The sequence below is a fragment of the Python bivittatus genome, unplaced genomic scaffold (assembly GCF_059951505.1).
Source record: "Python bivittatus isolate LINGU-HERP-01145 unplaced genomic scaffold, Pbiv_v1 ctg000220_np1212, whole genome shotgun sequence".
Taxonomy (NCBI): domain Eukaryota; kingdom Metazoa; phylum Chordata; class Lepidosauria; order Squamata; family Pythonidae; genus Python; species Python bivittatus.
In genome coordinates this window covers 21,766,901-21,780,209 of record NW_028277048.1, presented here as the reverse complement: position 1 = coordinate 21,780,209, position 13,309 = coordinate 21,766,901, and the positions used below count along the sequence as shown (strand labels likewise).

The 13,309-nt window shown below is 42.5% G+C and overlaps 1 protein-coding gene across 1 annotated transcript; it reads right to left on the bottom strand.

Moving 5' to 3' along the window:
• Positions 1-37: 37 nt before the first annotated feature.
• Positions 38-6,770, bottom strand: ACKR5 (atypical chemokine receptor 5). Its single transcript, XM_007437194.4, has 2 exons — positions 6,499-6,770; positions 38-1,911 (listed from the first exon to the last, which is right to left on the bottom strand). Exon 2 carries the CDS (start codon positions 1,890-1,892, stop codon positions 816-818), a length of 1,077 nt encoding a protein of 358 aa, XP_007437256.1. The 5' UTR covers positions 1,893-1,911; positions 6,499-6,770; the 3' UTR covers positions 38-815.
• Positions 6,771-13,309: the final 6,539 nt, after the last annotated feature.

The following is a 13,309-nucleotide window of genomic DNA, read 5'->3' as shown; positions in this document are numbered from 1 at the left end:
ATAAGGAAATAAAGGGGAAAAAAAGACACCTCAGAACCTAGTTTGGGATTTTTAATACAATGGAAGAATTCAGGGTGATGTGCATTCTTTCAGAAGAGAGACTCTCTAGAATTACCTGTGGTGTGATTTTCTAGAAATACTCTTTTCACATTTTCCCTAATTCATATTCTTACTGGGTATAATTTTCTATTATGATGTTAGGTAAATGTTAGTGGTTTGGAGTAAAAAGATCTATGTAGGAACTGCTAAGATTGAGTTGTTAGTATCCTGATTCCTCAGCTCCAAGAAGCAACTAATTGAACATTCACCATAAATCTGGGCTAGTGCCTGTTTTATCTTCGCAGACCATTTCAGTTCTTTAGATTTTTATAGGTGGGAGCTATATATCCAGCTGCTTCCGGTATAAGTTGTTCTGCCCAGCCATCTAGATGCAATTCTGTTTAACCAGCAGACCAGCATCAGCTTTTCAGAACGTTATTTTCATATCAAATAGCACAAATTAGAAGAAATTTAGAGAAATACATCTCTTCTCCACAGTAAAATGTCAAGGCAGCAAATCTTTTCATTGCAAGTTCAAGGTGAAGGAAGTGGATGAGGACTAATAGCAAACTTACATTTTGGCTGGTTAGGGCCAGTCAGTTTGACACAGCAGCATATAATTCCCTCCCCCCTCCATTTTTTCCCCTGTATGGCCCTCCTTTTTAGATTGCAAAAGGCACTGGCAACAATAACAACAACAGGCATCTTAATTAAGCCTATTCTTTGCTGATAAGAGAAAAATGCAAATACGTTCGTGTGGCAATCAGAAAAGCTGCTTAAATTGGCGAAGTCTTGTCTTGCGTGATGACTATAGAGTGTTGGGTGCCAGAGGAAGAACCGTCTCCTCCCTTCTGATCCATCTGGTCTTTGGGAATGTATCTAACCACAGCAGAGATGAGCTTCCCTCGGAAGTTTTTGCTCAGGAAGTTGTATAGGATGGGGTTGACCACACAATGGATGAGGGTGAAACAGTCTATGATATCATAGAAGAAGTACAGGAAGTCAGTCACATAGCAGTGGAGGACGATGCTTGTCCCTTCAAAAGTGAGAAGCAGCAAAAATAGGTGGAATGGCAGCCAACTGATCAAGAAGACAATTATGTACGCATAGATGAGGTGGCAGTTTTTTCTGCCCTCCGGTTTGTTACAATGCTTGATGTGTATGGCAGTCAGTATGTTGAAGACTGCCATGATGGAGAATGGGATAAGGAACCCAATTAAGGCAGTAAGGATGATGAGACCGAGGGCCCATTCACTGTAGGTCTCCAGGGGGGCCATAAAGAAACACAGGGGCTCAATGGTATCAGTTAACTCCACGTGTGCCACCTCTGGCAAAGGGATGATGGCAGCAAAGGCCCATATGCAGCAGCAGGTGATCCGTCGTACAACATGCTGGTGTTGGTGCCAGAAGTGGGAGGAAGTTGTCAAGGATACATACCGATCGACGCTGAGGCAGGTGAGAAAGAAAATACTGCTGTACATGTTGGCAAAGTAAAAGTAGTGGGTGAAGCGACAGAGGAAATCTCCCCAAAGCCAAGTGTAATCAAGCATGACCTCCAACATCCAGACTGGTAAGGAGAGGATCATCCCTAAGTCTGCAAGGGCCATGTTGAAGATATACAAGTTGACCAAGTTTCGGTGGCTTCGGGTCTGCCAGTTGACCCATATGACCAAGAGATTCTCCACCAATCCCACCACAAAGATGGCGAGATAGAGGACAAAGAGAAATACCCGCTTAGTGTTCTCATCTAGTCCCAAATCACAGTCACTGAGTGTCTGGTTGAGCAGATGGAAGAGCTCCGTCAAGTTGTGGTACTCTTCATAGACAGACAGGGGGGTTTCTGCCTCTCCCATTTTGAAAGAAAAAGGTGAACTGCAAAAAGAAGGAGAGGAAGGATGAATGCTAGAAGTTAGAATGAATTCTTTCTCTGAACCAAGATCCCTTATACAGTAATCTGATATTTTAATAGCCATGGGTTCTAAATCTGTGCAGGTTTAATTTTATGAAAATATTGCTCGACAGGACTCCCAATTTTTTGTTTTGTGTTTTGGCCACTATTGCATATAGTATGATGCTGACTATTTATATACTGATCAGCCTATAGTCAGACCTCCTGCCCTGATCTTATCCCTTCTGTTATGTTTCTTCAGCTCCCAATCTTGATCAACAGCTCAATCCCAGTGGCCACATTTTGTTCACAGGAGAATCTGACAGAAAGAGTCAGAATGGCAGGAACAAGCATACTGGTTGTTTTTAGGAGGACTAGAGATTTGTGTTGCAATTTAAGGAACAGGAAAAGGCAAATATCTGACAGGCCTATCAGGCCTCTCAATGGGCTCCATGTGGCCTACAGAATGCTGTGGAGTTATCATAGGTCAGTGAGAGAGCCTATGCTCCATGTACCTTAATGTATCTGCTTCCATCCTTGGAATCTCCAGTGAAAGGATTTCTTTGGAAATGATAGAATGATCTGTAGTAAAATGTTCTGTTGTGAGAACTGGCATTGTGTCAGACAGAGTTGCCACTTTGTTTTCCTGGTTAGGTCCCTGTAAGTATGTACCTTTGCAATTATGCACACATTTAAGGACAACAGGTTCCTTTACCAATCAACTGCAGATGAGGAACTGTTCTACATACCTGTAACCAGCTGCTCAAATTTCAGAAAGATGAGCACATTTTGTTCTGTTCTAGGAAATCTTACCCCCCCCTCCCCCCCAGCGTCCTTGGTTACAACACTAAAAATGCAGTTGGATGTCAGGCTGCTCAACACATCAAATGGCAAGATGGAGTTGCCTGGCCTGGCCTGGCCTGCTTCCCTCTCCCATATTCATTTAATATGAGAATGCTACCAACGGAACTTTAGAAATGAGCAGATTCCATTTTTTTGTGGGGTGTGTGTGTGTGTGTGTGTGTGTGTAAAGGAGAAACATAAAGGTCATCCTTTAAGTTCCCATTAACAGAACTATTCAAAGGAACCCTAAGTAAGACCAGCTCTGCAGGAGATTTTTGTAGAAAGAGGTTACCTATATACCTAAGGAAGGATAGATAATACATCAAGACCGTCCATATGAAAGCCAACCCCCAAGATGCCTGTTTCCTGCTTCCTGTCCCATTCCACTGACCAGGAGATAGATGTCACCTTGTCAAGAGGAGACTATGCAAATAATAACAAACTGAGTTCACCCAATACAGGCTGAGGCAAAACACCCAAGAGAACAAAGTTCATTTGCCCCCAAGACATGGACTAGCCCTTAAGTCTAGTCCTAAAGTCAAGAATACTACCTGTTGCTACAGTCAAGGTACAGATTGTTTGGGATTCATTAGGTGTAGAATGCATTAGAAATACTTTACAAAAAGAAGAGCAGTTAGTGAATGGATTTAGGTAGATGTATCTTGAGTCCTGGGTTAAGTCAAGCTTTATTTCTGGATATCTGCTGCCTTCTCTTGTATTCAAAGGCATTATTAATGGAATCTATAAATGTAACCTCTTCATTAAAAAATGTAACCTTTTCATTATGCATTTTTCCACTCCTAATGGCTAAAATGCACGTCTGACATTTGGGTTGGATCTGGGTAAGTGGGGTGATTTCGGACAAACACATACAACACAAAGTAAGGTCATGAAGAGGATTCTGTGTATGGGCATGCAAGCAATTGATTTTATTTCCTTTTTGTGTGAAGTGGAGATGAAAGGGTTTTTGTTACTGCAGGATTTGTGGCAGCTGAAGGACAGACAGTGGTCTTTTTGAGCCTTGTTCTTAGCATTCCAAGGTTGAGTATTCTGAGGGCCATGGATTTTCTTCAAACTCTTTTTGAAGCATTGGAGAGTGAAAATATTGGATATCTGAAAATGCACTAACTTAGCCTTGATTATGCAAATAACATACATTAATATTTCAACTGAACTCTGTTGAAATGCCAACTTTTCTATAAAGGAACAGTATGAAATGTAGCATGATGAAAAGCCTACAGGTTTCTATCAAAGAATGTCCACCACATTCACAAGGCTACAGCTCTTCAAATGTGCTGGGAGAAGCTGTAACATTTCAGCCAGAAGCAGCACAAAAGCAACTTCGGTTTTTGTAGTGTAGATGTGCCTTTAATGTTTTAAAATCTCATTTAATGCAAAGAATCTCAGTAATGAAATACTGTGATTAGATAATTTAAAAATGGTAAACAAAACATATGCGCTGTAACTCTATGTGAATCTGTATGTGCCTCGAATTGTATGTTCAAGGTGGTTTTTATTTCAAAATAAATTTCTAGATGACTTGCATCTGTAGGGGATGGGACCAGATGAATTTTGATGGACCTTCATATACTGGGGCTGATAATATATTTTCTAAGTGTAGCCAGAAACTGTTTGGGAAACAATAGTGGCATTTTGAAGAATGCAGTTAGCTGCACAACTCTTAGAGTGTTGGACTGGAAAATCCTTGGTTAAAATCCTCCATTGGCTACTAAAAGATCACTTTATGGTCTCATGTCAGGGACAACTCTCAGCCAAGGTTGGTGTGAGAAAACCCTGGAGGCAGAAAGAGGTTTTATCCACCCAGTTCACCTTGAAGAATTCAGAGAAAAGGGTGCCAAGAAACAAATATAGTCAATAAAATGTGCCTCGTGGTTCCTGTGAGTGCCTCACAAAGTAATGGGAGTTGGGTTAATATTGACTAAATTGGCCCTGTGTGCTAGTTTTGAATATAAGCTGCATTTCTATCTTGATGCTGGTTTTGGAGATGTGTGGAAGCTGAAGGGATGAGACTATAAAGCGGCCCAATTATTTAACAATGTTTAGTAAGACCAATATCCCTTGGCAAACATTGACATCATACTGCTATAGTACTCGGGCAGCCAGGATGGTTCTAGGTAGATTTTGATGGCAATTATGTCTTTGCTGCCTGTAAATGTTTGACAGAGTATGGATCCAGGTAAGTTGACAAGGGACCTGATGTATTGATGAAAACCCTGGACAGATTCTAGGAAAAGAAATAATTGGCAAGGGGAATGTAAACTGGACAGACAAGGAAAGATGGGCTGAAAAAGGAGGTGGATGAAATAATAGGAGAAACTTCTGATCTAGATGCAGAGATCTAGATGCAGACGCATCTCTCATTCTATCTGCAGAGATATTGACTAAATTGGCCCTTCCTTCCTTCCTTCCTTCCTTCCTTCCTTCCTTCCTTCCTTCCTTCCTTCCTTCCTTCCTTCCTTCCTTCCTTCCTTCCTTCCTTCCCTTTTCCACTGCTTACCTTTTACTCCATCTAATGATAGAAGAACTCCTGTAACTTCAGCAGGATTGCCAAAGTTTTGGTCTCTTACTATATTGGCCAGACTTCATAGGACACTTCAATATGGGTTAGAGGATATATAGGTCTGGGTCAGACTAAATCAGAGTAGTAACCTATTTTACCGAGAACTATCTCCTGGTTTTTCAGGGCTTTCCAGCTCTGTAACATGAGATCCTTTATGCCATGCTTTCTCAACCTGATGTGTTCCAAATATATTGGGTCTACCTCACTGCCATTTGGAACAGCCATTGAGTGGTAAGAGTTGTAATCCAACACATCTGGAGTGCTCCAGACTGATGAAATTGCTTTAGGTGGAAGTAACAGGAGTTGCTCCTAGACCCTAATGCATAGCAAATGCTACAGATGGCTTTTCCCACTCTGTCTTAAGGAAAGCTCAGTGTCCTTCTTAGCACTCGAGATAGATGAAGTTCTCTTTTGAGCTTTTTTCTGTTCCTGTTTTCTCAGATCTTTTAACTAAAGGTATCACTGAGGACACAGCTATCACATTGGCCTAACAATAGGCAATATCTTAAAATGATTCGAAGGATGGGTTTTTATTAGACCAGATGTGTGCTGAGAGCTGGCTGGCTTTTGTGTTCCATGGAACTCTTCCTTCAAGTCAGAAGAAGTGCAAAGGCAAGGGAGAATGTGATATATCTAAAAGCTTGGCATATACTATCAACTGTCAAAACTTAGGCTATAAAGAATCAGTTGTTCAAAAGAAACAAGTACCTCAAAAGTGGCTTCGCTTTCCATGTTATACAGTTATTATTTTACTCCTTGTTACCATCAGTTAAAAAATTTTTCCAGATTTTTTTTAAAAAACAAGAACAACCTTGACATATTTTTAACAGGTGAAAGCAGGATGGATGTACAGTGAGGGATGCAGCCATTCCCTTCTCAAACTGCCTTCAATGCTATTTAAACAGACAAACAAAATATTTGCTTTTCTGCAAGCTGGATGGAGAAGAACCATAATTTCTCCTGAATTATTATAATAATAATTATTATTATTAATGATGAGGTAGAAAACATGTTTGCTTCAGGACACTTGAAGGAAGAGGAAGTACTGCTTCTTAATCCAAATGAAATCTGTTTTTTTTCCTAAAATACAAGCTAAGCTGCTGCTAACAAAAATTATTTTTGGAGAACAGGTCAATCTATTGCTTACCTTATTAGAAACCAAAAATGATTCTGATGACGTTGCAATAAAGAGATCTTTCTCTTCAGTCCCTCCAACTTGGATGTGAGGTGCAGCCTTTCCAGGAATGTGAGTTTGTAGGCTACTCACAGATTTGCTGGTATTTTTCCTCCCTCCTATCTCACTCACACAGGAAATGAGCATCACAGCCTGTTACTCTGGAAGCAAGGCCCCATCCGAGGATTTTGCCTGAATGAACACAGCTTTGGTGCCAGGAATGGGCAGCACAGATCGTTCTCAGTCTAACCAAAGAGGCTCAGCAAACACTTTTGAAGAAATCTAGAGGATGTATGCTTTCCTGAGGCAAATTTCCTTTTTCCGTCCTGCATTTTTGAAACCAGTTTCCCTGCTTTCAGATAACACAGAGTGCCCTACCAAAAGAACAGGAGAGAGAGAAAGAGGCTGCCCTGGCCAGCCCCACCATTAGGTAGAGTGAGGCAGCTGCCTCAGTGTCAGCCTTCCCAAGTGAACCAGTCAGGAACCTGGACAGATGAGTTAATTCTACTTTATTGTAAGGCTACATTAACAGAATCTTGCAAGTCTGCAAGTAGAAGTCTCCTGCCGTCTCCTTTACAGCCTGAGAAGTTAAGGAGGGCCCGTTTTGAGCCTTTTCCACCCTCCTTTATGCAACTGTGGGTTATGTCCTCTCTTATCTGACTGTTCCCTAGGCAGCATCTCTTCACCTCATCTCTCAAGGGGAGGAGCCCTGTTGCTTGCTCTGCACTCTGTTCAATTAGCCAGTTGTCTTCATGTGAAGAGAACATTTCCCCATGGCTGATCTTGAAATAAGACCCGACTCTCAGCTCTGTTCTCCATGCGAAACAGAGAAGGAGCAACCCCTGTTCTTCACCTCCACAGCAAAACAACCTCTCCTGGAGACTTCTTAAACACCTGTTTAAGTGATTCCATAGGTAGCCTTGTCCATCATCTCTTTGCCCTTTGCTTCAGTTTCCTCCTCTGAAAAATGGGGGATAAATAATGAACTCATATGTTTCATTTCTTTCAACTGTTGACTGTTAGCCTCCCAACTTCTTTCCACAACAAGGCTTAATTCTTTTGTTGTAAGTTGCCCATCCTGTGTGGGGCCACCTCATGCTGACATGAGGATGTAGAAATCCTGTGAAAGAAGTAGCATTGAAGGGGAATTAAGGTGTGCTGCTGGGTCCTTTCCACAATGATTGCTATATTTCTCCTTTGCCACAGAGTTGCAAGATGAAGGCGTACAAGGCTGCTCCTGTACTATAATCACCACCTGGATGATGGAAAGGTGCTGTATAAAGAAAATGAATAAATAACATAATGCATATTGTTGCAAGAGTCTATAAGGAGGGGGAAGAAATTCCCTTAGTTGGTATCAGAATGTGAGTTTATCTAAGTTCTTGTGTTTTTGAATCAGCAGGCAACCATCAAATTCAAATTTTGCAACACTGTTTGCCAATAGCATAACATTAGTAAAAATTAATTATGCATATTGAAAAGTCTATACAGAAATGCATACAGCTATGACACTAATATCTAAAATGTGTGTGTGTGTGTGTGCAATTTTTACGCCATTGTATAGAATCATAGCACTGGAAGGCCAATCTCACCATTGCAGGAATCTAAATTAAAGTATCCCTGATTTATTTATTTAGCATATTTATATAGCCGCCCATCTCACACAAGGTGACTCTGGGCGGCGTACAACAATTAAAATAAATAAATAAATAAATAAAAACAACTACATATAAAAATCAGTAAAAGCACACAAAACAGGAGGGGATAACATCAATAAGGGAGCCATCGCAAAATCTCCCCGGCCTCCTGGGAGCCCCAGGCCTGACCACACAGCTTGGCCTTGAGGGACTTGTGCAATGTTGAGAGGGGTGGAGCTAACCTCACTTCCGGGGGGAGAAGATTCCATAAGGCGGGCGCCACGGCAGAGAAGGCCCTCCTACCTCCTGGGACCCGCCAAATGTAATTCCCTGGCAGACAGGATCCACAGCATGCCTTCTCTGCCAGACCTGATGGGACGGGCAGATGTGATCGGGGAGAAGTGGTCCCTCAGGTAACCCAGCCCCATGCTTCAAAGGTCAAAACCAGCACCTTGAATTGGACCCAGAAGCAAACTGGCAACCAGTGCAGCTCGTGAAACAGAGGTGTAGCGTGTACCACCCTAGGGGCACACATAACTGTCTGCGCCACTGCATTTTGCACCAGTTGAGGGTTCTGGATACTTTTCAAGGGCAGCTCCATGTAGAGCACATTACAGAAATCCAAACAGGGCATGAGTGACAGTGATTAGGTCCCTCTGATCTAGGAATGGGCGCAACTGGCGCACAACCCGAAGCTGTGCAAAGGCCCTCCTGGCCATGACTGCCACCTGCTCTTTGAGCAGGAGTCGTGAGTCCAGGAGGACCCCCAGATTGTGCACAGGGTCTCTCTGGGGCAGTGCAACCCTATTCAGTACCAAAGATGGCATAACTCTAGCACCAGAAGGCCCCAGAACCCACAGCCACTCAGTCTTGCCATCCATTCTTTGGATATGTTCAAGCAAAGGCTGGATATACCTCTCCAGCCTTTGCTTGAACATATCCAAAGAAGAGGGGCTTTATAATAGAGAAAAATGTTTGCAAAAACTGTACTTTAGGAAAAATTGTTGATAAAAATGCAGTTATCTGGAACTCTTTTAGTCTGGTTTCCAACCGGGATATAGCACTGAGATATTGACCACCTATGGTGAGCTCAGGAGAGGGGTGGTGTATCTCTCCTAGTTCTTGTTGCTCTCTCTATACTATCAGCCATGGTTTCTTTCTGGATTGATTCAAGGGATTGGGAGTGGGAAGCACGGTGTTAAGGTGGTCCTCCTCTTTTCTCCAGGGTTTGTTCCATCAATAGTGGTGGGAAGGGCCTGCTTTGGGAGGTGCCTCTGGGCCCCAGTCTCTCACTACTTTTATTTTACATGAAGGCCCTGGGTAAAGTAATCTGTCAGTGCAGGATTTAATGCCATCAGGATGTTGATGATCCTGTGTCGTACTTCTCTGCCCAGGGCTGACCAAGTTATGCTGTTTGGATTCTTTCCCAGTGACTGGAGACTAGGGTGGGGTGGGGTGGGTGTCGGATGGAAAACAGGCTTCAACTTAAGCCTAGGAAGACCAAGTATCTGTGGATTTTGGCTGTTTCTAAAAAAAAAAAAAAAGGCAGAAGGTTTCTCCTTTAGATTCTAGTTCTTCATCCACTCATTCTGCACGAGGAAGTAACTTCCAACAAAATTAGTGGTAGAAGATGCGGCTTTTGACAGTAACCTATGATTTTTCAGGAGGAATAATGAACAAGTCATTGATTAGGGGGTTTCTACCTGGGACAAGCACTCAGAGTTGTTTTCCGCTAGGCAGCAAAGCTGATTGTCCTAACCAAGAACAAGTATTGGTGGATACATGATACATGTCTATTTTAATTGAGGAGTTACTACAATCTGATGAAACAACAGTTTAGTGACATTAAAATATTATTAAAAGAATGAAAGGTCTGCAGGTAGAAATCCCAGAGTTGGATCTGAGTTATCTGATTTAGGTTTTATCAAAAAGTAGGTCTTGATTTGCATGAAGTATCAATATCCAGTTGACAGTATATAGAGTGTCAGATACCTGTTGCTGGGCAAAGCTATTGCTTTGAAACTATTTTCGTGAGCTTCCTGGAAGTGTCGGATTGAGCCACTGCTACATAACCAGGCCTCTGCCCTACCACAGAAACGAATCCCTGAATCTTCCCCCGCATCCTTAGATGCCCTCTTAACATGCCCCAATAGATTATTGAAAATCTACAATGTGGTTTCTTGCCATTCTGAGGCATGAGACATACAGACACTGCAATAAGTAGGTTGACATCATTTTAAAAAAGAAAGGAAACTTTCCACCACCATCTCTGGAAAAAAAGGAGACCAGGGAAAGAATGGAAATTGAAGCATTGCCTGTTTCTACACCTCTGCATCTCTGTCTCTGTCTCCATCTCTCAACCTACCTCTACCTCTAGTTGATATGGGTCAACAACCTGTATTGTTTCCCATCCTTGGCCTCCACAAAACATTTTGGGTGTAGCTTTTGGCCACCCAAAAGTCGTTTACCTTGTGACTAGGGAACCAGGTATGCTGATGGATTAACCGATTCCAATATTTTGTGCCCCCTTTCTGGGGCACCACTTCCCAAACAGATTCACAGAAACACGATAAGGCATTGTAGGAGATGCTCTCCACAGGAGACTTTATATTTGGTTGATTAGTGGGCTTTCTGTTCTGTGGCTCTTGCTGGCTGAAGTTTCACTGGGCCTGCACTTAGCAATGGCTATGGAAAAGACTTTGCACCGGCCAGCCTTAACAAAGCTTGAGTCAAAGCTGATTTAGGGGGATAAGGGGGAGCCTGATTCAGGAGACAGGGTTGCCTGGCAGACTTGGGAGTGTAGTCTGACCTCACCGCGATGACCTCACCATCTCTGTAACGCTAAGTCTGGAACTATTTGCTGCACCCAAAACACTGGCATCATCTTTATGTTTTATTCCAGCAATCTAAAAAGTGATTGAGGACCTAAAGAGCTTTGGCTTAGGTTACTTATATGTATTGATATGTACTGTATTAGAAAGGAAACCTGAGAAATGTTAAAATACTTATTTACATGACTTTGTGGACCTCCCCGAAAGGATCCACATGTTAAGAGCTGCGGGTCCAGGCAGTGGCCAGCCTGCTAGGAAGGCTAGATGACAACCCCAAAGATTCAAGGCCCGAACAGGTGGACCTCACCCCACACAGAAATGGCCCACCTCTGCTTGGGGGTTGCCTGAAGGCATTCTGCTGCGGTCAGACCGATTGGAGGTTACTGGTGGGGAGCCCCATGGCAGCCTCTGGGAACCTATCACATTTTTTGACCCTTTCTGGAGCATCCCTAAAACCTTTTCTTTCAGGAAAGAAAGAATCTTGATCTGAGTACAATATTTGCCTGCAGAATATCACTCATTCTAGATTCGACATCAAAGACTTCTTAGATGCCTGACTCTAGGCTCCGCAAAACAGCCTAGAAGGAGTTACAGAGAAGAAAAAGTATGGACTAAAGGAGTCATCTAAACAATGCAACCTCAGTTTTGTACTCTGAAGAAAATGGAATACTGCCTTATATTTATTTACTTATTGTAATTATGATTTCCTTTATTCCCCCCCCCCCCCTGCCTTCGAGCTCTCTTCTTGCATTTCATCTCCACAACAATCTTACAAGGCGGGCTTAGCAGAATGGTAGTCACTACTCCAAAGTTTTCCAGTTGCAAGAGCTATGGCCACCTTCTATTGTTCCTCCACAGTAGTTCCCACAGAAGGCTAATCAGAATTCATAGAATTCTGATTAATCCCCCTCAGAAGCATGTGATTTTGGAAATCCAGGATTGTGGGAGATGAAACTGAGAGACGATTCCAGAAAACCCAACTGTTAGATGAAAACAAAGTTGAAGCCCAGAGCCTTTGGGATTGTGATAAACCTTATCAGTAAAGGATGATGGCTCAGCACTCTTGAAAGGGAAGTGAATGAGGAGGGGCCACTGGCTTGATTCCAGCAAAGGGGCCAAAAGTCTTTACATTCAAAACAATTGCTGGAAAGGCCTGGCTGGAACAGGGAAGTGGAGCAGCGTAGATAAATCAGAACGTTTCAACAACAACAAACCAGATCAAGTATCCTCGGCTTGTGACAGAACAATTGTCCCATGATGTGCTGCTAACTCATCTGGCCTATATCGTGGCTTGTGTTTGCTCACCCCTAGATTACAATGGGATGCAGGGAATAATGCCCCTGTGATGTTAGGTGGCGTGATGATGGCCAGCTCATGAAGTCAGGTATCAATGGATTTCTCGTCCCTTGCACGTTCCCAGCCAGAGGCCGCATGAACCCAAGGAAAAGGGTGCAGAGCAGAACCCTCCAAAAGTAAAATAGACTGTACCATTGCAATCTGAATTGCGGGGCGGGGTGGGGGGGGAGGAATTCCATTTTTAATGCATTAAATGACATCAGCAAGGTCTTAGAAGACTAACTCCAAATGGTAGAAACCTGATTTTTTTTTTCTATCACTCTGCTTTCCCCTTGGAAGGAGTTGTTTTGGTTTTTTTAAAATGTAAAAGAGTATTCGAAAAAGCAATCCCCCCGCCCACGGCAAATTGAAGTGATGCAACCAGTTAAGTTTCTCCATAGTCTTTTACCTACTTCTGACTTCTTTCAACTGCATGCATTGATCTAGTTTGACCATCTGCAAGCTGGTGCCCTCATACATGTTGTGCTCCTAGACAGCAGAGCCAAGGGGAATTCTGCAAACTGCAGCGTGAACACATCTGAATGCCGCCAGATTGAGCGAGGCCGGTGTAGCCTAAGAATGGATGTATACATGGGTGCGGCCTCTTAATAAAGAATGCCATCTTTTCCACCAGAAATGGTCTTGGGAAAGATTCTACAGCATGACTACAGTGACTATATTTTCTTGGAAAAAACAAAGAACAAATTTGAAAAAGGGACAAATCCGGAAGAGGTTCATAAGGATAAAAAAAAAAAATCATTTGTGTTTATAACTTTGTTTTACTATAGAAAATTCAAGTGCAAAACCAAGAAAACAAGTCATTAAATTAAATAAATCTAAAGGACAGCTTTCTGAAATAAAGGACTGTCCCTTATAATAAAGGACGTGTGGTCACCGTAAGCATGACAGAACATACAGTATTCCCATGAAGAATGGAAGTCTGTCAGGTTGCTGAAAGTAGGTAAGTTTTTTCCCCCTTCT

Coding starts and splice junctions, on each gene's coding strand:
- ACKR5 (XM_007437194.4), bottom strand. CDS start 1,892: ATGGGAGAGGCAGAAACCCCCCTGTCTGTCTATGAAGAGTACCACAAC.